The 23,711-nt window shown below is 41.4% G+C and overlaps 1 protein-coding gene across 1 annotated transcript in view; it reads left to right on the top strand.

Moving 5' to 3' along the window:
• The window catches only part of LOC5515625, a 52,230-nt gene that overhangs the window by 26,033 nt on the left and 2,486 nt on the right, over positions 1 to 23,711 (top strand). The window contains exons 22-40 of the mRNA XM_048722788.1: positions 426 to 573; positions 1,574 to 1,645; positions 2,342 to 2,517; positions 3,528 to 3,612; positions 3,852 to 4,487; positions 5,048 to 5,227; positions 5,537 to 5,722; positions 7,945 to 8,115; positions 8,933 to 9,112; positions 9,813 to 9,943; positions 12,103 to 12,355; positions 13,501 to 13,770; positions 15,257 to 15,643; positions 15,878 to 16,015; positions 18,252 to 18,532; positions 19,786 to 19,885; positions 21,371 to 21,466; positions 22,757 to 23,082; positions 23,332 to 23,677. Of these exons, the coding sequence (XP_048578745.1) occupies positions 426 to 573; positions 1,574 to 1,645; positions 2,342 to 2,517; positions 3,528 to 3,612; positions 3,852 to 4,487; positions 5,048 to 5,227; positions 5,537 to 5,722; positions 7,945 to 8,115; positions 8,933 to 9,112; positions 9,813 to 9,943; positions 12,103 to 12,355; positions 13,501 to 13,770; positions 15,257 to 15,643; positions 15,878 to 16,015; positions 18,252 to 18,532; positions 19,786 to 19,885; positions 21,371 to 21,466; positions 22,757 to 23,082; positions 23,332 to 23,677 (4,162 nt within the window). The remainder of the gene's footprint in view (positions 1 to 425; positions 574 to 1,573; positions 1,646 to 2,341; positions 2,518 to 3,527; positions 3,613 to 3,851; positions 4,488 to 5,047; positions 5,228 to 5,536; positions 5,723 to 7,944; positions 8,116 to 8,932; positions 9,113 to 9,812; positions 9,944 to 12,102; positions 12,356 to 13,500; positions 13,771 to 15,256; positions 15,644 to 15,877; positions 16,016 to 18,251; positions 18,533 to 19,785; positions 19,886 to 21,370; positions 21,467 to 22,756; positions 23,083 to 23,331; positions 23,678 to 23,711) is intronic.

Raw genomic sequence — 23,711 nt, 5'->3', positions numbered from 1 at the left:
TCAAAGCGTCACGAGACTTACTAGATGACACTTTAAAAGCTATTATGCATTTATCATCACTATATGTAATACATGCATGCAAATACGTGTTTTTGTAATAATCCCAGATTTTTTATCTTTTGCAAAAATCATAAGAATCCAAGGTGGCAGATTAAAGATGGCAATCTTTTTCTGGTCTTCTGGTCTAGACATTGACGTCATTGTGGCGTCATAATTGATCCGACGTCACCCAAAATAGGGCGTGACGATTCTTTGCATGCTGGTGATCATTGTCTGTAAGGTTGATGGTCATAGCCTAAGCGGTTCATATAATACGGAGGGGGGCCTTTTGGCCCCTCCCCCCCCCCCCCCCCCCCCCCAGTCACAGACAGCTCAAAAAAGCCCAGTCTTAATAGGATAAACTGTATTATCTTTAACTATTCTAGGTTTTCGTTGGGAACACTGACGAATCTTCCCTTGTAGTCCAACCCCTCAACCCCTCTCTTGAGACACGATTTGTACGGCTTCACCCCCTTACGAGTAGCTCACCCCTGACGGTTTGCGTCAAGGTCGAGTTGTTCGGCTGCTTTACAGGTAAGCAGTGCCACTTTGTCTCATTTTAATAGTACATTACTGTACGACGCGCGCGCTAGCGTGAACACCTTTAGGTTGAGATATTGGGCTGCTTTACAGGTAAGCAGTGGCGCTTTGCTTGATTTCAATTGAACATTACAGTGTGACGCGCGCTAGCGTGACCACCTTGAGGTCGAGTTATTCGGCTGCTTTACAGGTAAGTAGTGGCACTTTGCCTAATTCTTATTGTACATTACTGTACAACGCGCGCTAGCGTGACCACCTTGAGGTTGAGATGTAAGGCTGCTTTTTATGCAAGTAGTGGCACTTTGCCTCATTTTAATTGTACATTACAGTACGACGCGCGCTAGCGTGACCACCTTGAAGTTGAGATGTAGGGCTACTTCACAGGTAAGTAGTGGCACTTTGCCTCATTTTAATTGTACATCACAGTACGACGCGCGCTAGCGTGACCACCTTGAGGTTGAGATGTAGGGCTACTTCACAGGTAAGTAGTGGCACTTTGCCTCATTTTAATTGTACATCACAGTACGACGCGCGCTAGCGTGGTGACCTTGACAGTTTGAGGTAATAACCAATTTAAATCATTAAACATGCGAGAAACGTAATATCTGTTGCTGCCCACCTAGTGTCAGTTACCACTGTTGTTTGACTTTACCATACACTCCAGTTTACTTCCGATCTTTTAAGGAACAAATTCAAATCTTTGAAAATTGCAAAAGCAGTGTGTTCATCCTGTCTTCGAGAATGTGGCTGATAATTTAGCGCGGATGGCTTGCTAAATAGTGCGACATGTAATAGATTCTTCTTTTTTCGGTTGAGGTTTCCGTCGGCCCGTCAGAAGTAAGCTGCTGCGATTGCCACTTTAAGTAGGCCTTTCTACAGAGCCTCACTTTGATTTTAGCCACACACACATAAAGTTAAGAACATCCCTAGAAAAAGCCGGAGTTTAAAATTAAGCTAAAACGTCGATATGATGTAATATCTTTTTCAATTTCAGAAAATCCAAGATTTGATATTGTTGGACCTGTTGAAATAAACGCTGCGATATCTTCGTTCTTGACCTTGACAGGTTAGAGATTTTTAAATCTCTTAATAATTAATAATTAATTTAATATTTAAAACTATCGTTGAAGTAGCAATATGCTTCGGTCTTACTACGACATTATATACAAAGCCCTTTTCTCTATAATTGTCATTTGAAGCTGGTGAAAACATTTTGTAATTATCAGAAGGCATCGAATTTTTGGAGTGACACGATACAGAAACATTGCGGAAAATTGGGGGCGGGGGAACACAGCCACACCTCTACTGGTCACTTCCTTATATACTTTTTAAATATTGGGGGACGCACGTGCCCCTAGTGCCCAACCCACTGCTAAGGCCCTGGTAATGGTATATACTGTACACGGTTTTCATGGCTACGGCCCTGGTAATGGTATATACTGTACACGGTTTCCATGGCTACGGCCCTGGTAATGGTATATACTGTACAAAGTTTCCACTGCTACGGCCCTGGTAATGGTATATACTGTACACGGTTTCCATGGCTACGGCACTGGTAATGGTATATACTGTACACGGTTTCCATGGCTACGGCCCTGGTAATGGTATATACTGTACACGGTTTCCACTGCTACGGCCCTGGTAATGGTATATACTGTACACGTGTCTTGTGTTTCAGCCTTCTTTTGAATCTGCCCACATGGTTTTTATGGCTACGGCCCTGGTAACGTTATATAAACTGTACATGTGTCTTGGGTTTCAGCCTCCTATCGAATCTGCCCACATGGTCTTGCGTGTCCAAATTGTACCAGGCAGGTGTACGTGGAGGTGTTCGGTGAGACCAAATGTGCGGTTAGCCAACCGATAGTGGACTGTCACTACCACCAGTTTACCCTTGCTCTCATCGTGCCTACACACCCTGATATCTACAACATTAGGGTTAGTCCAATACCTTTTCCCTTTTACTTAAACTAACACCGCATTCATACCAGCACTTAAACCAGTTTAAACGTTGTTTAATTAAACTGGTTTAAATCTCAATCTCCCAAGAGTGGACAGAACCAAGAACAAACCTGAATAGACTGTGCTGTACATGTTACTAAGTGATCATTTAGCTAGTAAGAATTCAACACAATGAAAAACTTGGCAAGTTATCATGCATTTAAAACCTTGTTTAACTAAACATGGTTTTGATGTGAATGCGGCAATATGGGTAACAGTATCCCGTCTGATAAGTTGAGGCTGATATAAGTGGTATATACCGGAGAAGCGCAGACCAAGCACTACCCAAGAAGGAAAGAAACCGGGCAAGGGCTCCTCGCCACCACGGGGTACTGTCAACAAGAAAGTGCTTTTACGTCAGCCGTTATTTTGTTATCTTTGCGAATACAAGGTGTGAGAAAGCATCCATTTCTATAAGCTTGTTTTGGAAAGCAATTACAATACTCTGGGATTATGAATATTTGGTAAACGTATAGTATAAAACATTGTCATTTTCACCAGGTACGTTAATTAAAACGTTAATTCTAAAATTCCTTAATACCATTTGTTTTTCAATTTTTGATGAAAGCATTTTAAAAGGTATGGTCAACTAGGGTTAAAAAAGAAATGGGAATTCTGTTAATGTTGGTACCTGCTATATGACCAACAGCAGGGCTGTAAACACTTGAATACTTTTCGAGCTTAAATCATTTTCAATAAGAAGTTGTTGTGAGATTGAGGGATGTGGGGGAACTTTGTCAAGATCGGCACGCAGAGGAGAATATAGAGGTCGCTTTGAGATTCTTACCCTGTCTGATCAAGTACGTAACATGTAGGTATTTGCTGTATTTACTTGTCTGATCAAGTACGTAACATGTAGGTATTTGCTGTATTTACTTGTCTGATCAAGTACGTAACATGTAGGTATTTGCTGTATTTACTTGTCTGATCAAGTACGTAACATGTAGGTATTTGCTGCGGTTGGCGAGGTATGCAAGGGAGTCACGCCACGTGGCGTGGCGGGAAAACTCATCGGACGAGTCCTAGCCAAAGGTATGTAGCTTGCGGTGTAGTGTAATCGATGGTCTAACAGCAGTAGGTTACAAATTCAGGGCGGGCCTTTCCCAGAGGATTTAAAGGGGAAATGCAAATACTATCTACCTCTCTTCATGTGTCAAATATACTAGTCCCCCCTTTCCTTTGAGGATAATGTCCCCCGAACTTTATCTTGCTCGATTGATTGCATTGGTAGCTGGAAGTCTGTCCATCTTAATAAGGTCTTTTTATTGCAGTCCATACCGCTCGTAGCTGTGCTGATCTTCTGTTGATGGGCCATCGCAAGAGCGGAGTGTACACCATCAGACCCAGCGACAGTCTCTTTACCGTCTTCTGCGATCAAGACACACATGGAGGGGGGTGGACTGTCTTGCAGAGACGCTTCAATGGCTCAGTCGACTTTTACAAAACCTGGGACGAATACAAGGAAGGTTTCGGGTCTTTTGAAGGGGAGTTCTGGGCAGGGAATGATAATATTCACCGGCTCACCTCGGTGACGCCTGTAGAGTTGTTGATCGAGCTCGAAGATTTCGAAGGGCAGTATAAATATGCAAAGTACCAAACATTTTCGGTTGGCGACGAAGGTTCCAAGTATCTGCTAACAGTTGGAGGGTATTCTGGGACCACTGGAGATTCGCTGACAAGGCACAGCGGTTCGTTTTTCTCTACCAAAGACCGCGATGAAGATGGCTTAGATGATTTTGTCTGTAGCGAACTGTTCAGAAGTGGGTTTTGGTACTTCGGCTGTAAGGATGCTGATCTTAATGGACAATACCAGGGTAAAACAGGCCAATACGGTATTCGATGGGAAGCTTGGGGAGGAAGCAGTGGCAACTTCAAGGCTTCGCAAATGAAGATCCGTCCACTTGATGGTACGTATAAAAGTATCTATATTATAATAGAGAAAGATCTAGGTCTTGGAAGGGGTACTTAACATTATGGGATTGAGAGGGAGGCTTTTCTTGGAAAGCAATTGACTGTTCCAAAGTTACAAAATCGAAAAGTAGGTAAATAAAATAGCATTTTGAGACAGACGGAAACATAAATTGGAATGCATCTGTCTTGCTAGTGTCCAACCGCACAGGGGACGGCTAAATAAGATTTTCATTGAATTTAAGTCAAAATCTGACTTGTTGCCAGTCATAATTGCATGCGGACTTGTTGCAAGTCATAGTCGCATGTGGATTTGTCGCAAACCGTTTTTGCATGTAGACTAGTAAATGTAATAGTTAGGAGCAGGTACCGCAGATAAATAGCTTCACTGGAAACGACTGAAGTATCCAATCGCTAATGCTAACTTGATGGTAGGTTAGGAACTTTTTTTTCGGTTGGGGTTTTATTTTCTAATCTGAGTCATTTTCGTTGGACTTATTGACCAAAGTATTCTAGTCCATGCTTGGTGTAACACATACCTTTTTTGTATATATTTCAGCTCCGATGACATGTGTAGGTTTAGTCTGCTTTTACATAAGAAATGTTGCAGCCAATTGGTGGAATGCTGTGAAAGGTTGTCTGGATCTTGGTGCTGAAATTGCCAGTGTGAATACCGAAGATACGAATAACATATTAACAGCTATACTGAAAGCGAAGGGGATTGGAACTGCTTATATAGGTGATAAAGCTTTGTTATTATATTGTATAATTTTTTTGTTCTTCGCGTTTATGTTGTTGAGGCCCTTTTATTGACTCAAGGCAAGTCATTTTTTTTGTAAGTCACTGTCCAAAAACAGCCAAGGAAGTGTTACACAAGGTTGTTGCTTTCACGACGCACTCCTCGCATCCCCCCCGCCCATCTGCCTAAAAGCAAAGTTTTCTAGTGAAAGATAACCCCTAACAGACCGCAATTTCTTTATGGCCGCTCTTGTTGCCTGTGGCGTTGGGAGAGCAATTTGAAAGTGTAAACTTTAACATCGTTTCACAGGTCTGAACGACATTGAAAACGAAGGCACAGTTGCATGGAAAGGCGGACAAATTGTTGACAACGGCTATCAAAACATTGCTGGAAATAATCATCGGGACAACGACTGTGTCTATATGTCATCCAGTGACGGAAAATGGAGGTTTAAAAATTGCGTTCATACTACTGCTGGTTACATCTGCAAACGAGGTAAACTTGATACTTGACAATGAACCATCGGTAACTCAAACCTCTCATTATTGATAACTCGAATCTATCGTTATGGGTAACTTAAACATCTCGCTATGGGTAACTTGAACTTCTCGCTGTAACTCGAATCTTTTGCTATGGGTAACTTGAACCTCTCGCAATGAGTAACTCGAAACTCTCACTATGGGTAACTCGAACCACTCGCTATGGGTAACTCGAACTTCTCGCTATGAATATCTCGAATCTCTCGCTATGGGTAGCTCGAATCTCTCGCTATGGGTAACTCGAATCTCTCGCTCTGGGTAACTCGAACCTCTCACTATGGGTAACTCGAACCTCTTGCTTTGAGTAACTCGAACCTCACGCTATGGGTAACTCGAACCTCTCGCTATGATTAACCCGAACCTCTCGCTATGGGTAAATCGAACCTCTCGCTATGAGTAACTCGAACCTCTTGCTATGGGTAACTCGAACCTCTCGCTATGGGTAAATCGAACCTCTCGCTATGAGTAACTCGAATCTCTCGCTATGAGTAACTCGAATCTCTCGCTATGGCTAAAAATCGAACCTCTTGCCTAGGGTAACTCGAACCTCTCGCTATGAGTAAATCGTAACTCTTGCTAATGGTAACTCGAACCTCTCGCTATGAGTAACTCGAATCTCTCGCTATGGGTAACTCGAACCTCTCGCTATGAGTAACTCGAACCTCTCGCTATGGGTAACTCGAACTTCTCGCTATGAGTAACTCGAATCTCTTGCTATGGGTAACTTTAACCTCTCGCTATGGGTAACTTGAACCTCTCGCTATGGGTAACTCGAACCTCTCGCTATAGGTAACTCAAACTTCTCGCTATGGGTAACTCGAATCTCTCGCTATGGGTAACTCGAATCTCTCGCTCTGGGTAACTCGAACCTCTCACTATGGGTAACTCGAACCTCTCGCTATGAGTAACTCGAACCTCACGCTCTGGGTAACTCGAACCTCTCGCTATGATTAACTCGAACCTCTCGCTATGGGTAAATCGAACCTCTCGCTATGAGTAACTTGAATCTCTCGCTATGGGTAACTCGAATCTCTCGCTATGGGTAACTCGAATCTCTCGCTCTGGGTAACTCGAACCTCTCACTATGGGTAACTCGAACCTCTTGCTTTGAGTAACTCGAACCTCACGCTATGGGTAACTCGAACCTCTCGCTATGATTAACCCGAACCTCTCGCTATGGGTAAATCGAACCTCTCGCTATGAGTAACTCGAACCTCTTGCTATGGGTAACTCGAACCTCTCGCTATGGGTAAATCGAACCTCTCGCTATGAGTAACTCGAATCTCTCGCTATGAGTAACTCGAATCTCTCGCTATGGCTAAAAATCGAACCTCTTGCCTAGGGTAACTCGAACCTCTCGCTATGAGTAAATCGTAACTCTTGCTAATGGTAACTCGAACCTCTCGCTATGAGTAACTCGAATCTCTCGCTATGGGTAACTCGAACCTCTCGCTATGAGTAACTCGAACCTCTCGCTATGGGTAACTCGAACTTCTCGCTATGAGTAACTCGAATCTCTTGCTATGGGTAACTTTAACCTCTCGCTATGGGTAACTTGAACCTCTCGCTATGGGTAACTCGAACCTCTCGCTATAGGTAACTCAAACTTCTCGCTATGGGTAACTCGAATCTCTCGCTATGGGTAACTCGAATCTCTCGCTCTGGGTAACTCGAACCTCTCACTATGGGTAACTCGAACCTCTCGCTATGAGTAACTCGAGCCTCACGCTCTGGGTAACTCGAACCTCTCGCTATGATTAACTCGAACCTCTCGCTATGGGTAAATCGAACCTCTCGCTATGAGTAACTTGAACCTCTCGCTATGGGTAACTAGAATCTCTCGCTCTGGGTAACTCGAACATCTCGCTATGGTTAGCTCTAACTTCTCAGCATGGGTAACTCGAAGCTCTCGCTATGGGTAACTCGAATCTTTCGCTATGGGTAACTCGAACCTCTCGCTATGGGTAACTCGAACCTCTCGCTATGGGTAACTCGAACCTCTCGCTATGGGTAACCCGAGCCTCTCGCTATGGGTAACTCGAACCTCTCGCTATGGGTAACTCTAACTCCGAACATTTCGCTGATGCTAGAGAGGCCTGTCGCTCATATATGTGAGGCTCTGTGCAAGTTTTATAAATAGGAGACTACGACTGATTGATAATGTTCTCGCCTTTCTAGGTCTGATGTGCCACCAAGCGTCATGCTACGTCCCTGCTAACGGCTCGTTTTCTGTTACCAATGGCATTTACATGTGTAATAATACAGGCATGACACCTTTAAAAATTTTAAGCGCTGATCAAAATACGTTTGTCACTTCAAGAGTGGCGCAAGGGAGCAGGATATTGATAGGTGAGTTCAAGAATGTTGATCAACGAGATCAGCCACTTCTTTGTTTTACATTGAGAAAGCGGTATGATTTCAAAAAACTTCAGCATAAACAAACACCATAAAGTCTGATGCTTTATATGCGATATCTGATTGAATGTTGTGTCACTTTCTTTTTATTTATTATGGTTCCTACATAGCGGATTAAGGGTAGAGGGAGGAAGAGCATTGTTTGTTGATTCTTACTTAGCAAGTCAGCGCGAATGGACGCCAGGGAGAAAGAAAGCTGATAAGAAAAAGATAGACGGAGAAGGAAGGCGAGAAGGAGGCGCAGGTGGAGAATAATGAAACGGAACACTTGCCTCTCCTTCACGCAAATGTTCTCACATGAATTTACACTCGTTTTTAGTCACACGTGCAACTTGTGTTTTTCGTTTCCGAGCCGCTACTGGCTTTTGGTGACGGAAGCCATTTTCGCAGTTACGGCGGCCGTCAGACCGCTAACCATTGAGAGAGCGCTGAAAAGCACCAGGCGTCAAGAAATCAGACAAGAGATACATACGCACATAGTACTAAATTAACAACAACTAAAGCTAAGAAGCAATTCAAACTTTTGATGTTGTTTTGGTTGTGATCGATCTAAACCTGTGACGGATCAAGAATTGGAACAAAAATCCAAAGTTATGATTGATGACTTGCACCAAAACACATCAGTTGTGTGAAAATGAAAGACACATACTGCACGCGTGACTGAAAACGAAAGTAAGAACTTACGTCGGTTTCCTCTCCGTCTCTGTTTTCTTCGCCAGTGAGAACCCGGCTTGAATGATCTTTATTACAGGCTTGAATGACAACCGCGCAGAGGGCGAATGGGAGTGGCATGATGGAACAAGAGCTAAGTATGTAAAGTGGATTACAGAAGAACCTAATGGAGGTACGGCTAATAACAATGCAGTACTTTCGGCAGCCGGATGGAACGACGTCGAATCAACAGAAACAGTGGCACTGGCTTGTCAAGAAGGTAAATTCATATCATTACAATTAACAGCATCGTTTTCCATGGGAAAACGTAAACTTAGGGTTCGGAACTCGTGGACACAGACCGAGACTGCGATTGTTTATTAGTGGCAACTTTCCAGGAGTCAAAATGGTCATGAAATCGCTGAAAGAATTGGAGTAGGGAAATGACTTAAATGAAGAACACAGTGCATGCTCCCTTATTTGGTCTGAAGGTTTGAAGAACCCACATAGAATTTTTAAGGTTTCGGAACAGGCTGTAATTTTACTCAGGCCTTTTAAATTACATAAACCAACTGTTGATGATGTCATCAGCGTTATCTAAGTACTTACACATATTTTACTGGCCCTTTCGTGGGGTGGAATTTTCTTGGATAATTGGGGCCTCTGTGACCTTACTTCTCCGTGTGTTTGGTTGGGTGAAGGTGGGAGGCAGGGGGGTGGGGTGGGGATAAATATTTGCAGGAACAACAGAGTATACCAATCAATCTTGCTTTGAAAACTGTCTTTCTTTCTAACGCGCATTTTTAATACCCTACAAAGCGTAAGTCGAAAATGTCGTGTTTTATTAAGTTTTGCCGGTTAGCCATTTTAAAATAATGCCCAGAATCTAACGTGTTAGAGCACAACGGTTTCCCGCGCGTTCGACCATACTCTTCTAGACTATTTCGAAAAGCGAAAAACATTGATATTTACATTTACAGAAATCGCCAAGAGCTGCCGTGAACTGCTTGAGCTAGGGGTGACGACGAGTGGTATTTATAAAATCAGGCCTGATGACGGAGAGCCAATAACAGTTTACTGCGACCAAGAAGGAAGTGGGGGCGGCTGGGAGGTGAGATAATGGGGCAAAGACACCCAAGGGGGAGGGGTACGGGGACATGCGAGACTAGTTCTAGTACCGCGCGGTAAAATCAGCCCACGTTTTAACGGCAAACTGTCAGTTTTAGATTACAAGACAACAAGAGCAAATCCTGGAAAAATATGTTAAACGTGACTGCTTTTAGTAGTTGACCAAACTCCCATCTTCTGTTGTACAATTAGTGGAAAGAGCCACTATTTGCTTTTGGTAGCTATACTTGAACGCGATTCAACACTGCGATTTTCTTCCCTACCTATTGCATACGCTCACGGAGAGGGAATAGTAATCGAGGATATTATTACAGGAAGGCTCGCAGCAAAAATAAAGACACAATTTTAAACCAACATTCCAACATTTTAAACTTTATACCAGAAGAATGAGAGAATGCCATTATTTGCTCAAATGAGGGGTACGCATAAATAAACATCATATAGAAAAATTTACTATATCTTATTTACCAGCTAAGGGTAGGCCCTTCGGCCTCGGTCATTATTTTCAAGACCTCGGTCACGGTATTTCACGATACGGACCGACCCTAAGGTGGGAAATAACATATGAACATATATATTTAGTTCATTACCCAATTCATAGATCCGACATGTCAATCACGCGCGCACGAATAGCCAATCAGGAAAGAGACAAATGCCCTACAAAAAGTCGGCAATCCACCACGAAAAAGATTGGTGTGAGATATTTTTCTGCGAATCTGTACAAGCAAACAAGCATTTTTCGGTCAGCGTAGATAGTGCTAGTCCTGTTTTCTTTGACCGGCCAATTTACAGCCCTTTGAATATACCAGTCTGTAAAACACCTTTGTCGCTGACCGACAAACGTATTGCGGGCGGTGGCGCGAAAATCAAACTTGTCAGCTCGCGCGCGCAGTCTACATCTTCATTCACGAAAATTAGCGCTTCTTTCTGTGAAACAAGCTCTTTCGAGTGAGAAAGCGATGCCAGTGACATCAAGGCAGAGACAGCGACTCAACAACAAAACAGCAACGTATTTTTGCCATATCAATACGAGGAATTTGCGGACAAATGATATATGGCTGTCGAATTATCGAAAAATACAGGAAGGAAACAGGAGGAGAAGCTTGTCAGCCGTCTAAATGGTTTGACAACAGTAAAACCGAGAGTGTGATATCTGTAGATACGAACAAAAGGAATTATATATCCGTTAACTTACATCATAAAGTTTATTGTTGTCTTATTTCATGGTTACATCACGCGAGTAGAACTGCTCGCTATATATTGTTGTTTTTGAGAATTTTTTTTACAAACTCATTTTTTCGCTTCGGTCTTCGATTCTACGCTACTTTTTTGTTTGAACACAGCAAGTTTTACATTCAAACACCGTCTCTAAAACGGTGGATATACGACCCTGAAATAAAATTAAAAGATTTATTACCTGTTTGCTGTTTTCGTCATATATTGTTATATAAGTTGTTTACATGGGCTATCTCTAAAACGGGGAATCGGGGAATGGATAACGGGGAAGGATAAAACGCGGAATACAAAAATGGGGAATCTCTAAAACGGGGATTCTCTAAAACAGGGAATACTAAAACGGGGAATCTCTAAAACGGGAAATACTATTATATTTCTAGCCAGACTAATAAGTCATTTTGCAAACCCACCTCCAAAAGATGCCTAATTTCAGCTTGAGCGCCGATTTTGGAAAATTTTCTCGATACAGTTTTACAGTAAGTTAGACACGTGTACTGACGATCAATCGCCGCCATTTTAATAGCACAACCTCAAACAACCTGTTCTTCGTTCACATTTCAATCCTTATTTATGCATAATCATGGAGCACAAAAACGTAACATAAGCAATATTCAATAACTCATAAAGCCTGCAGTACGCTCTCGAGAAAGAATTCAATTATCTGATATCATATTTAGCGTTGAAACGGTGGACATTTTTACGTTAAAATCGTAAACATTCGAAACACGAACAATGCCAAGTATGATAATGAAATACAAGGAAATGCCAAGTAGGGGCGTGGCTGTGCCTCCCCCTATAATTTCTTAATGTTTTTGTATTGTGCCCCCCTCCCCAATATTTTGAGGCCTGTTACGGCCCTGTACGATTATGATTCCTGTGGGATGAATGGTTTGTGTTTATTCCTAGGTGATTCTAAAGCGATTTGACGGTTCTGTGAGTTTTCACGATAAAAGCTGGAAGGACTTCAAGTCGCTTATCGGAAGTTTGGATGGAGAGTTCTACATCGGACACAATGATGTTGGACGAATCACGGAGAGCGGGCGCGAACTACTCGTCACTTTTGGATACGGAACAACGATTTTCACCATGCGGTACTACGCATTTAAAGTCCATGACGAATCAAGAAATTACTATATGTATGTTGGTAATCTCGCCTCAGGTAAAAACAAAATTATTATAAAATGCAAAAGAAAAGTGATTTGATCAGTGCTAGAAAGTGAAAACAAAGCAAAGTGGCAACAGCGATGATAGGATAGGATAAGATTTTTGAATATTATAAAAAAACGGTGACAAGACCATTAGAAAAAAAATCGAGATTTATGAATTTGTGATCCAGTACATGTTGGTGAACCAATAGTCCAGTTTCGAGTTCCGTTGTGCCTGCTGGTCATAGGTACAGAGGACGCATAAATACAGTGCAAGCCTCGGTTTCAATTGAATAGATTGCAAATACCAGCGGGATCATGAAGTATTCACAAGTTTTTGCATTGTTTTTCAAGTTCCAGAGGATTCTCGCTGGTATGCGCATGAAATTTGCCTCAAGTCGCGGCTTACACTGTATTTATTCATTCTTAGTCTGTAAGTCCAGCGGTTATAGTGGAACTAGAAATTGGGCTATTCACATTAACCTTCTCTCCTGTGTGTTTTCGATGTTTAGGATCCCTGTGGCGCAAAAACATCTCGCCACAGGGACCCCAAAAACCCCCAAACAGGAATTTCCGAGTTAACCCAGTGGAGAGCCGGCTAGCAGGCTAAATTCGTGTCACTTTTCAATATGGTGTGAAGAATGTGTCGGTTGGGCCAAGAATGTGTTCATTGTTGTATGTTTTTCTCCCTGCTAAGCTGTTCACCAGTGGGTCAATGACAGTATCTCGTGCATAGCTGTCAACCTGGCTCTAGGAAAAATCTTGAAAAAATACAGTGAATGTATCAGAAGTACCAAGATAGATAACGCGGGAGAATACAGTAACTGGATGGATATTTTCAAGTAAATTAGGCTTGAGAAAAGGTTCAAAATATTGAGACTCCCGTCTAATGCGGGAGCGTTGATGGTTTTAAAAACTGTCGTTTTGCTAGCTAGCTCGGTCATTTCCTTATTAGGCATTACATACCATATTTGTGAGTCCGCTTCAATCAGTTTCCGTTTTTTTTTTTCTATCGCTTTTATATTTCGTTTATAATGCAATTTTGCTAGCAGCCATCTTGGAAATGAAACCTAGTCCCAAACGTTTTAGAAAATCACAGGTCTCCCGCGCACTCGCCCCAGGCTCTTGTAGACCATTACAGTATCTCCCTTTTTATTAGGAAACACGTCAAGTTATCTCAGCCATCTCAGCTATCACTCTTTCTCAACACTTGATGTCGATAAGGATGGAGTGGTTAACAAAAATTGTGCGAGTCTCGCTAGTAGTGCTGGTTGGTACGGCATATCTGCGTCAAAAGATTGCGACATGCTATGGGTTAACCCTTTTGGGTTGTGGAGCACGACGGAGGCAAGCAGCTCTTATTTATACTGGCACGGGATTAATCAGCCCATCAATTATTTTGAGATGAAGACAAGATACGCGGATTCCGGTACGTTTACATCAAATAAATTTTGTCCAAATTGAAATTTATTGCATTACAGTCAAACCTGGTCAAGCGTGACCCCCTCCCCTTCCCCTAAAGCCGTTTATTGAGTCCATTAATCGAAATTTTTATTCTCGAACGGACTCACTTCTCTCTCTTTCGCGTGCTATCCTGTATAAACTCGACAAATAGTCCAATACACCAACTTTTGTTTCTTTTCATCAAGAAAAAAAAATGGTTTGGGTGAATTTATTACTGGGGTAAAAACCTTTATACTTGCACGAAAACGACGACAATGTCTAATCAATATTATTACAAGCTTTGCTATGAAAATTCGTTTCAAGAATGGAAACTTCTCGGCAAGTAATCAAATAAAATTTGGAATAATGAACTCATTAATCGTCTCTAGGGGGGGGGGGGGGGCACGCTTGACCTGGTTTGACTGTAAGCGTTAGCTGTTTCATTGCATTTAGCGTTTAAGCGACAGTTATTACATCAAGCGGTGATACAGCGCGCTAACCGTGGTCACCATACATACTACAAGGTTATCCAATTAGCATGATTGACATGAACTTGATGAATGGGAGGATTCCGTCGAACTCTGATTCGCACTCAATCTATTTGTCCTCGCTGGTTGGCTAGAGAAGTTCATGTCGGTCAGACATTTCACGCATCCTCATTTTTTACTTAACAAAACTTATCAAGCTGGCCACGGTAGCGCTCATCGTATCAGATAGCACGTTTCACGCATCCTCATTGCTTCACTTCACAAAACTGTTAAGGGGCCACGGTAGCGCGTGGTATTGTAAGCACCGTGCAAACGACATGACGGAAAAACGCTTAGTACTTAGTAACTTAAAGCAAACCAAATATCAAGTGCGACTTTTTTTATGAATTGATGCGACTTTTTGTTAAGTGTCATTGAAATTTGAGCTTTTCGCCCCTGAGCTGATACACAGGGCAATGATGATCAAGGAAAAATTCTCTTAAAAAGCCAAAATCTGGTTATGTGCACTTCGGCCTCACGTTATTTGTGTTTTGAAAATCAGTCCGTAATACAAGGAACCTATAGCCATTGTAAGAAATTGTGTCTTCTCTCTCTATCTGGAACTGCGCGTTTTCCAGGTTTTTCCGTCATGTCCGTGCAAACAGTTTAGCTAGCACAGCTCGATTGAGCAAAAGGCGGCGATTTAATTTACAGTAACTCCCAACATGGTGTCTTAACACCATGCTGTGCTAGCTGACCCAAATAACGCGATTTCCCCGGGGGAAATATATGGAAGGGGAAGCGAGTCTTAAATGTCCAAATGTCCAGGACTTAACACCCTCTGTCTACTTAATTAAACTTTGAAAATTATTAACCCAGATCTGATTGTTTCAGGGAACTGCTCATATTAATAGATTAGCTGCCATCAAAATCATGACAACAAAAAACTATAGTGTCGATATTTTATTTTTGTCAAGCCTTGCTTAATAACTGTGATCTGCATAGGTTTGACCCAACTTATACTCGGCACTGAGGATCCATTCTACGCAAACCCAAGGCAAGGTCTATATGTTAATCAATCCCCTCATCAATTCAGCTTCCACGTGATCACAAGCTCAGAGATGTGGTACCTAGTCACCAGTCCTCGGCAGGGATGGGTGAGGTACACATACACGTGGAGTGACGTCAATGGCGCGCGCGTATATGAAAATGATAGACTTCTCGCGAATACACGTGGGACGCGCGAGGCTAAGGCCAACAACCCAAGAGGATATATTTACATTGGCATGGAAATGCACTACGCGAGAAAGAAGTACACTTTCCTACTGAGTCAGCTAAAAACATGGAGCAAAGAGTTGAGTTTAGAAGAAGTTCAGGAAGAGTATCACACAAGTGAGTCATCGTCATCATCATCATCGTCATTATTGTTATTATTATCGTTCTATATTGTTAGTCATTATCGTTATCTTTATAGTTGTTGATATCATTGTTAATATCATTGTCATTGTTGTTATTATAATTGTTATTAGCACCATTGATATTATCGTTATTCTTATTATCCTTAAAGAGCGACAGACTGACTTTTAGGTTTTTCCTAAATTTTGCTGACCTGTGTCTTTCTATCAGTTCGCAACTCTTTTGAAGATCACGGACTTGATGATGTAAGACTAGACATGAAAACGCATCAATGGAATCTTACTTCCGGTTGTACTCCGAGTATCGAAACTGGTCCATGCAAAGACAACACTTACAAGCACCAACGGGGTAAGGGTCCTTGAATATCATATGTCCTCTAATAGTTTGGTATTGCCATTATATTATCAATAGGAGACTTGCGCTAAGAGATCATGTGACTGTTTGGGTGGCAAACTAGCGCGCGCTCAGGCTTTTAGCGCCGAAAAAACAGCAACAAAAAGCAACTTGTTCAACGCTTACGAAAACAAACAGAACTCTTTTTCAGAAAATGAAAATTTAAAGATTTTTTTTCTTCGTCGTTCTCTGGTGTGACGGGCGCAGTCATTTCCGGTTTTTTTTTTTTGTTTGATCATTTTATTTTGAATTTGCCACCGAAAAAGGTCACGTGATCTCTTAGCGCAAGTCCCCTATTGTCAGAATAATATTACATGCAAGATAAATCACGAAGATACAAGGTAACTCGCGAAGATACAAGGTAAATCGCGAGAATACAAGGTAAATCGCGAGGATACAAGGTAAATCACGAAGATACAAGGTAAATCGCGAAGATACAAGGTAAATCGCGAGAATACAAGGTAAATCGCGAGGATACAAGGTAAATCGCGAAGATACAAGATAAATCGCGAGGATACAAGGTAAATCGCGAAGATACAAGATAAATCGCGAAGATACAAGGTAAATTCCGAAGATACAAGGTGAATCGCAAAGATAGTAGGTAAATCACGACAATACAAGGTAAATCACGAAGATACAAGGTAAATCACGAAGATACAAGGTAAATCACGAAGATATAAGGTAAATCGCGAAGATACAAGGTAAATCGCGAAGATACAAGATAAATCACGAAGATACAATGTAAATAGCGAAGATACAAGGTAAATCGCGAAGATACAAGGTAAATCACGAAGATACAAGATAAATAACGAAGATACAAGGTAAATCGCGAAGATAAAAGATAAATCACGAAGATACAAGGTGAATCGCGAAGATACAAGGTAAATCGCGAAGATACAAGGTAAGTCTCGAGTTTCCAGGAAACAAGCTTATTCTTGATAGAATTTTTTTACTTGCGAGGCTTTCAAAATGTATTTCTGTGTTTAATATTCTGCAAGCTTTCATCGACTATTTTGTCTATTTAAATCAACTTTAGGTTTACGTCATTCTTAAATAGCTTTCATTGGCCAGCACTTAAAATGCTTTCCAAAAACGCCACCTCTGTGCAATGCACTGAACAATAAAAAAGCACAAAATTTAGTTTCTTTTTCTTGTTGTTGTTCTCAGTTTTATTGATGGATGCCAGGAAGCGCTTTAGCAAATTTTTGACGAAGTTTCAAGGCAGATTAAGATGACAGTAGCAATATCATTGATAAATAATTGATTAATAAAAATTTTCAAATGATCGAGGGGTCGTGTAACACAACAGCATTATGGAAATTGGTTTTGTTTCTATTTCTTAAAGGGATAGAAGGAAAAGCTTAAATATAAACAGGAGCTTTTCTTGTCGTTATTTACCAGTTAGCACTAGCCTGTTGGTCTTGTAGTTGTTAATATATTGATTATCTTTTTATATCTTGTCGTAATTTATGGTGTGTTGATGATGATGGTATTGTTGTTGTTACTGTTTTTGTTGTCGCTGCTGTTACCGTTGCGTTAATTTAAAGCCCAGTGCAATGTAAGCAGAGCCAACATCGCTTGCTTTGCTGGCGAAGACCGCTCGCCTTCACAAGACAAACGAAATGCCCATCTATTGTGTTGTGGTCAGTAGAGCGAGATAAGAGACTGGTCGATGCTGGCGCTATTCACACTGGACATAAGAATGTATATAAGTCTTAGTTCTTGTCTCTTCTAAAAGCAAGCATGTCCGTTTCATTCAGGTACTTGTATTATTTACATGTATACTTGTATTTGTACATGTATTTAATATCAAGCGTGATGCATCATCATCGTGACAATTACCAACATCACCATCATGAACAACATCATCATCGTCATCATCGTAATTATCAACAACGCAACCATCACCGTTATTAATTACCTTTACTATCACCACAAGCATTATCATCATCATCATCGTCATCAACAACAACAACATCTCCGCCATCACCATCAACATTACCATCATCACCGTCATCATCAACAACGCAACCTTCACGCTCATAATTAAAATCACCATCAACAAAACTAGCATTATCATCATCAACATCACCGCCATCATCATCATCATCACGACCATCTCCATCACAGTCATCATTCACAAAGCAACCATCACCGTCATAATTACCATCTCTTTGTTCTCTTCGCACAGGTTCATACGTTTATTTTGAGGCCTCGTACCCAAACAGTCCCCGTCAAATTGCAACTCTTTTCCGTACCATTGTACAACCGGACTACAAGTGCGTCTCATTATCATACCACATGTATGGAAGTCAAGTGGGCTCATTGAATGTGGCGGTGGTCCACATATCGAGAGATTACAGCCTTTATGATGCTGAAGAGCACAGGGAGGAAGTCTGGATGCGGGCGGGAAATCAAGGTGATAAATGGCATCTATTGGAAGTCAACATCACAAGTCAAGCGGAGTACCGTGTAGGTATTATAATTCATATATGTTTATCATTATCATCACCAGTAGATATTAATATAAGCATTGAGCATGGATCATCACTATCATCATCAGTAGATATTAGTATAAACCATTGAGCACACTGGATCATCATTATCATCAGCAGCAGAAGCAACTGTATGTAAGCAAATGTATGACGATCCAAACGATACCACTGAGTTCTTCAACAAGACATTTTTTTATGTAGCCGACATTTTTGCCTCAGTATTGATCCGGAAACGCCTGGGGCTTCTCCGTAGAACAAAGGACTTCCTGTCAATGACAGCAAGAAAAATGTTTTTCAGTGTTCTAATACAGCCTCTAATGGATTACTTTATAACAGTTTGGGGGGATAATCTCATAGAGCACGACAATACGATGCTCTTACTTCAAAAACGGGCAGCACGAATAATAGCTTACAAGAAATGGTACGATCACTCGATGGCGCTATTTGAAGAGCTCAACATAGAGCCTTTCACTAAACGAGCTAGGAGAATCAAGTGTACAATGGTATTGAAAGTCCTAAATGGAATGGCTCCAGACCACCTCATGGCTAAATTCAAGAGATTTGCTGACGTTCACTTAAACAAAACTCGCCAAGCAAAGAACGACCTCGTGTTACCGAGGATAAAACATAATTATGGAAAGAGAACATTCGAGTACAGCGGCGCAAAACTCTGGAACTCGCTCCCACGAGAGACAAAGGATCGATCCGATCGAGTGTCGATCCGTTGGCTTCTTTGCTATGGCTCTCCAAAAATTAACATTGTAAATTCATGTATATAGATAATGTTAAAAGATAATGTATATAGATAATGTAAATAGATAATGTATATAGATTTTTCCCAGTTCACCTAAATATCACTTTATTTATTTTTGTTTTCCCTGAGGACCACGTGTAAATTATCTGTTTAGATATTAAGTGTTACCCCTAATAAAAGTCTATCAAAAGTCTATCAACTAAATGATTAGTATCGTAACAGGCAATAAAATTGTTCATCATTATCATCATCAGCAGCAGAAGTAACTTAACAAATTTCCCTCAGTTTCCCGTGGTATGTATTCTTATACACGCACCACGATATTCGTCACCTCGTGATCAGAATGTTGTGGGGTGAAGAGCCGCGAAGCGCCGAGTAATTCCGCAGTAAATTATTCTCTGAAATGTCCTCCTAGTTGCTATGTTATTTAGGTTGAAATGAATAGCGGTATTAAAACTTGTGAGCGTTGTTTGCAGCTAGAAATCACTGCAACTACAGGCGAAGGATACAGGGGTGACATCGCCATCGACGACTTAAAGCTGACAGTGGATTCGTGCACTGAGTCATCAGCTAGCTGTAAGCTTATAATTATCATTATTATCAAAGCAGCAGCAACAACAAAATCAGAAATACAATTATCATAATCATTTCCACAACCACCATCATCACCATAATTGAACCAGCAGCAAAGATTATAGCAACAGCAATATCATCATCACCGTCTTTATGATTTTATCATCATTATGACCGTCTTTAAATTAACACCATCAACACAAATCAACACAACCATAATATCCTTCATCATCATCATCATAAACATCATCATTATCATCATCACCATCATCATCATCATTAACATCAGCAAAATCATCATCATAAACATCATAAACATCATCATCATCATCATAAACATCATCATCATCATCATGAACACCATCACCATCACCATCATCATCATCATCATCATCATCATCATATGAAGAAAACGTTGTCGTTTTGGGGGTCTGGTACCGAGGAAACTTTTTTTTCAGGGACCTTCTCAACTAACTAAAGATGGTCACAGTTACTGTTTTTCTCTTCTGGTTACAAGTCATAAATTTTTCGAGGCCCCTGGGGAACGCTCAACGAAAACATTACAAGAATCATGCAGATTTTCCAAATAAGCAATATATTTGTTTCCTTATATGGAAGTGACCGCGTTTGGCAAAAACGCCAATTTTGGGCTCAATTTTCTTGATATGTCATAAAAATCATCATCATAAACATCAGCAACAACATCATCATCATCATAAACATCATCATCATCATCATCATCACCATCATCATCATCAATATTAACATCAGCAAAATCATCATCATAAACACCATAAACATTATCATCATCAACATCATTATCATAAACATCATCATCATCATCATCATTATCATCATCATCATAAACATCATCATCATCATCATAAACATCATCATCATCATCATCATCATCTTTATCATCATCATCATTCACATCAGCAACATCATCAGCAGCAGCATTATCATCAGAACAGTACAATCACCACTATCACAAATAATCATGAGTTCGGATTGATAAAAAGCTAAGCGTGCTCTCAGTTGAATAGGACGGTGAACTGAGCAATCACATCACATGCTTGAGATTAAATATCATATAACCTGGCATTACCAACATGCCATTCTGATTGGTGTACTAATTGATCTACGTTAATAATTACCCATTTTGACAGGTCAAAATTAACAAATCATAGCCATCTATTCTATGTTTCCGCAAAGACATTTTTCACACATAAACAAAGAATAAAATAAAACTAAGAAACATAACCTGATTACTGTAGATTTCTTATCATAATCATGGTTCATCATCAAAAGCGTCAGCAACACAATTATCATCATCATTGCACACAACGTATCAACATCGCCACCCAACATCTCATCTATCCCCATGGTCATCATCCTTTTCATCTACACCTTTATTATTATTTTTTATCGCCATCATCTTTCACCTAACCTATATAATAATCATCAATCTGTTTTTGTGTTCACCAGTGTGCTCAGGATGCAAGGAGGGCTACAACTGCAACACGACACTCAACAAGTGCGAGTGTCAGGATCTACAGTTTGTAAATGACACGTGCCATGACGGTAAGGACACGTGCCATTATGGTTATAACACTTGCCATGACAATAAGGAAACGTGCCATGACGGTAAAGAAACGTGCCATGACGGTAAAAACACGTGCCATGACGGTAAAGAAACGTGCCATGACGGTAAGGACGCGTGCCATGACTGTAAGGACTCGTGCCATGACGGTAAGGACACGTGCCATGACAGTAAAGAAACGTGCCATGACGGTAAAGAAACGTGCCATGACGGTAAAGAAACGTGCCATGACGGTAAAGAAACGTGCCATGACGGTAAGGACGCGTGCCATGACGGTAAGGACACGTGCCATTATGGTTATAACACTTGCCATGACAATAAGGAAACGTGCCATGACAGTAAAGAAACGTGCCATGACGGTAAAGAAACGTGCCATGACGGTAAGGACGCGTGCCATGACGGTAAGGACGCGTGCCATGACTGTAAGGACTCGTGCCATGACTGTAAAAACACGTGCCATGACGGTAAGGACACGTGCCATTATGATTAACACTTGCCATGACAATAAGGAAACGTGCCATGACAATAAGGAAACGTGCCATGACAGTAAAGAAACGTGCCATGACGGTAAAGAAACGTGCCATGACGGTAAAGAAACGTGCCATGACGGTAAGGACTCGTGCCATGACGGTAAAAACACGTGCCATGACGGTACGGAACATCCATTACGGTAAGGCCACGTGCCATGACGGCAAGTATACGTGCCATGATGATAAGGTCACGTGCCATGACAATAAGGACACGTGCCATGACAATAAGTACACGTGCCATGAAGGTAAGGACACGTGCCATGACCGTAAGGACACGTGCAATGACGGTAAGGACACACGTGCAATGGAGGTTAAGTCTCGTGCCATGTCGACATGGTAAGAAAACGCGCCATGGTGGTAAGGACGTATTTGAATTAGAGGACTTGCGCTAAGAGATCACATAATCTTTCTGTGTGTTAAATTTAAAACAAAATAACCACAGAATTGACTGCGCCCGTCACACCAGATAACGACGACTTCAAATTTCAAATGAAACTTAACCTTTTCTGATAAAGAAACTTTCTGACATTATTATTCGTAAGTGCTAAATAAGTTGCTTTTTGTTGCTGTTAACTTTCCGTTGAAAGCAATGGCTTGCCATTGTAACTGATTTGCCGTTGTCCCCCATTGTAACATTCTGAGAAAAAGTCGCATTATTGTGCATTGTTCTTAATGCTTATGTTCGACACTAAAGGATCTTCCAACCCTAAACCGAGTGCTAATGTCCCTTCTGTTACACAGTGCTGCTGACCACTGTCCATGCAGGCGCAGACCACTACTGGCCTCTCGACGACGCAGCGAATATAAAGGACACCGCAGGGGGTGTATCAGGGGACTTGCTGTCCCCCGGGTATCGCGTACTAGGGGCCATCAACCACGCCCTTCACGTAGAAGCTGGTGGCCGGATTGTTTTTGGTGACTTATCAGGCTCGTGTATTGTCTCTAAGATTCCTTGCCCAAATGGCCTGACCATCCTGTTTTGGATAAAGCCACCGAAGAATGATGCAAAAGAAGAAAGGATCTATCTAGAGTTTGGGCATTTTACTTCGGATATTTTGGGATTCATAGTAAGTCGACATATTTCTTTTTTTCCATAACCGCAGCTTAATTTCTGAGCTGAGTATTTCTGTGGTTGCGGCGATGCAAGAGGGTTGGAGAGAGACCTCACATCAACAACCACAGAAAACCCAAGATACCATAGGAAGCATTTTGGCTTAAGCATTTTGGCTTTGCTCTCGCACTGGAATCCCAAAAAACTCTCGAGAACGTCTCAGTTTGTGATAATTCCCAGGCTTTCAGGTTTTTTGTTTGTTTAGGTCAAGCAAGACTATGCGCTCATAGCCGACACCCCTCATCTTGTTCTTGATGCGACCATGGGTAACGACCACTGTCAGCTTGCCTTCCCTATCATTCCCGAGGTGTGGTCGCATATAGTGCTGCTATGGAAACCCATGCATGGCTGGAATGTGATTCATAATGGTAGAAATATTACGGAATTCATTCTCGATAAGTGTGCAGCCTTGACATCAAGTGTACCTACGAACAAAAGGCTTCAAACTGGGATGGGAAGTGTAAAACCTGCGGTTACCCTTGATGACTTAGTGGTCCGTTATCAGGCGATGACGCTGACTCAAGTGACCAAGACTTACAAACACTTTGTAGGTTAGTATGCTTCTTATTTAAACACACCATTTTC

The sequence above is a fragment of the Nematostella vectensis genome, chromosome 15, assembly GCF_932526225.1.
Source record: "Nematostella vectensis chromosome 15, jaNemVect1.1, whole genome shotgun sequence".
NCBI lineage: Eukaryota > Metazoa > Cnidaria > Anthozoa > Actiniaria > Edwardsiidae > Nematostella > Nematostella vectensis.
Note: the sequence above shows the minus strand (reverse complement) of the source record. Positions and strands in the feature narration are given on the sequence as shown.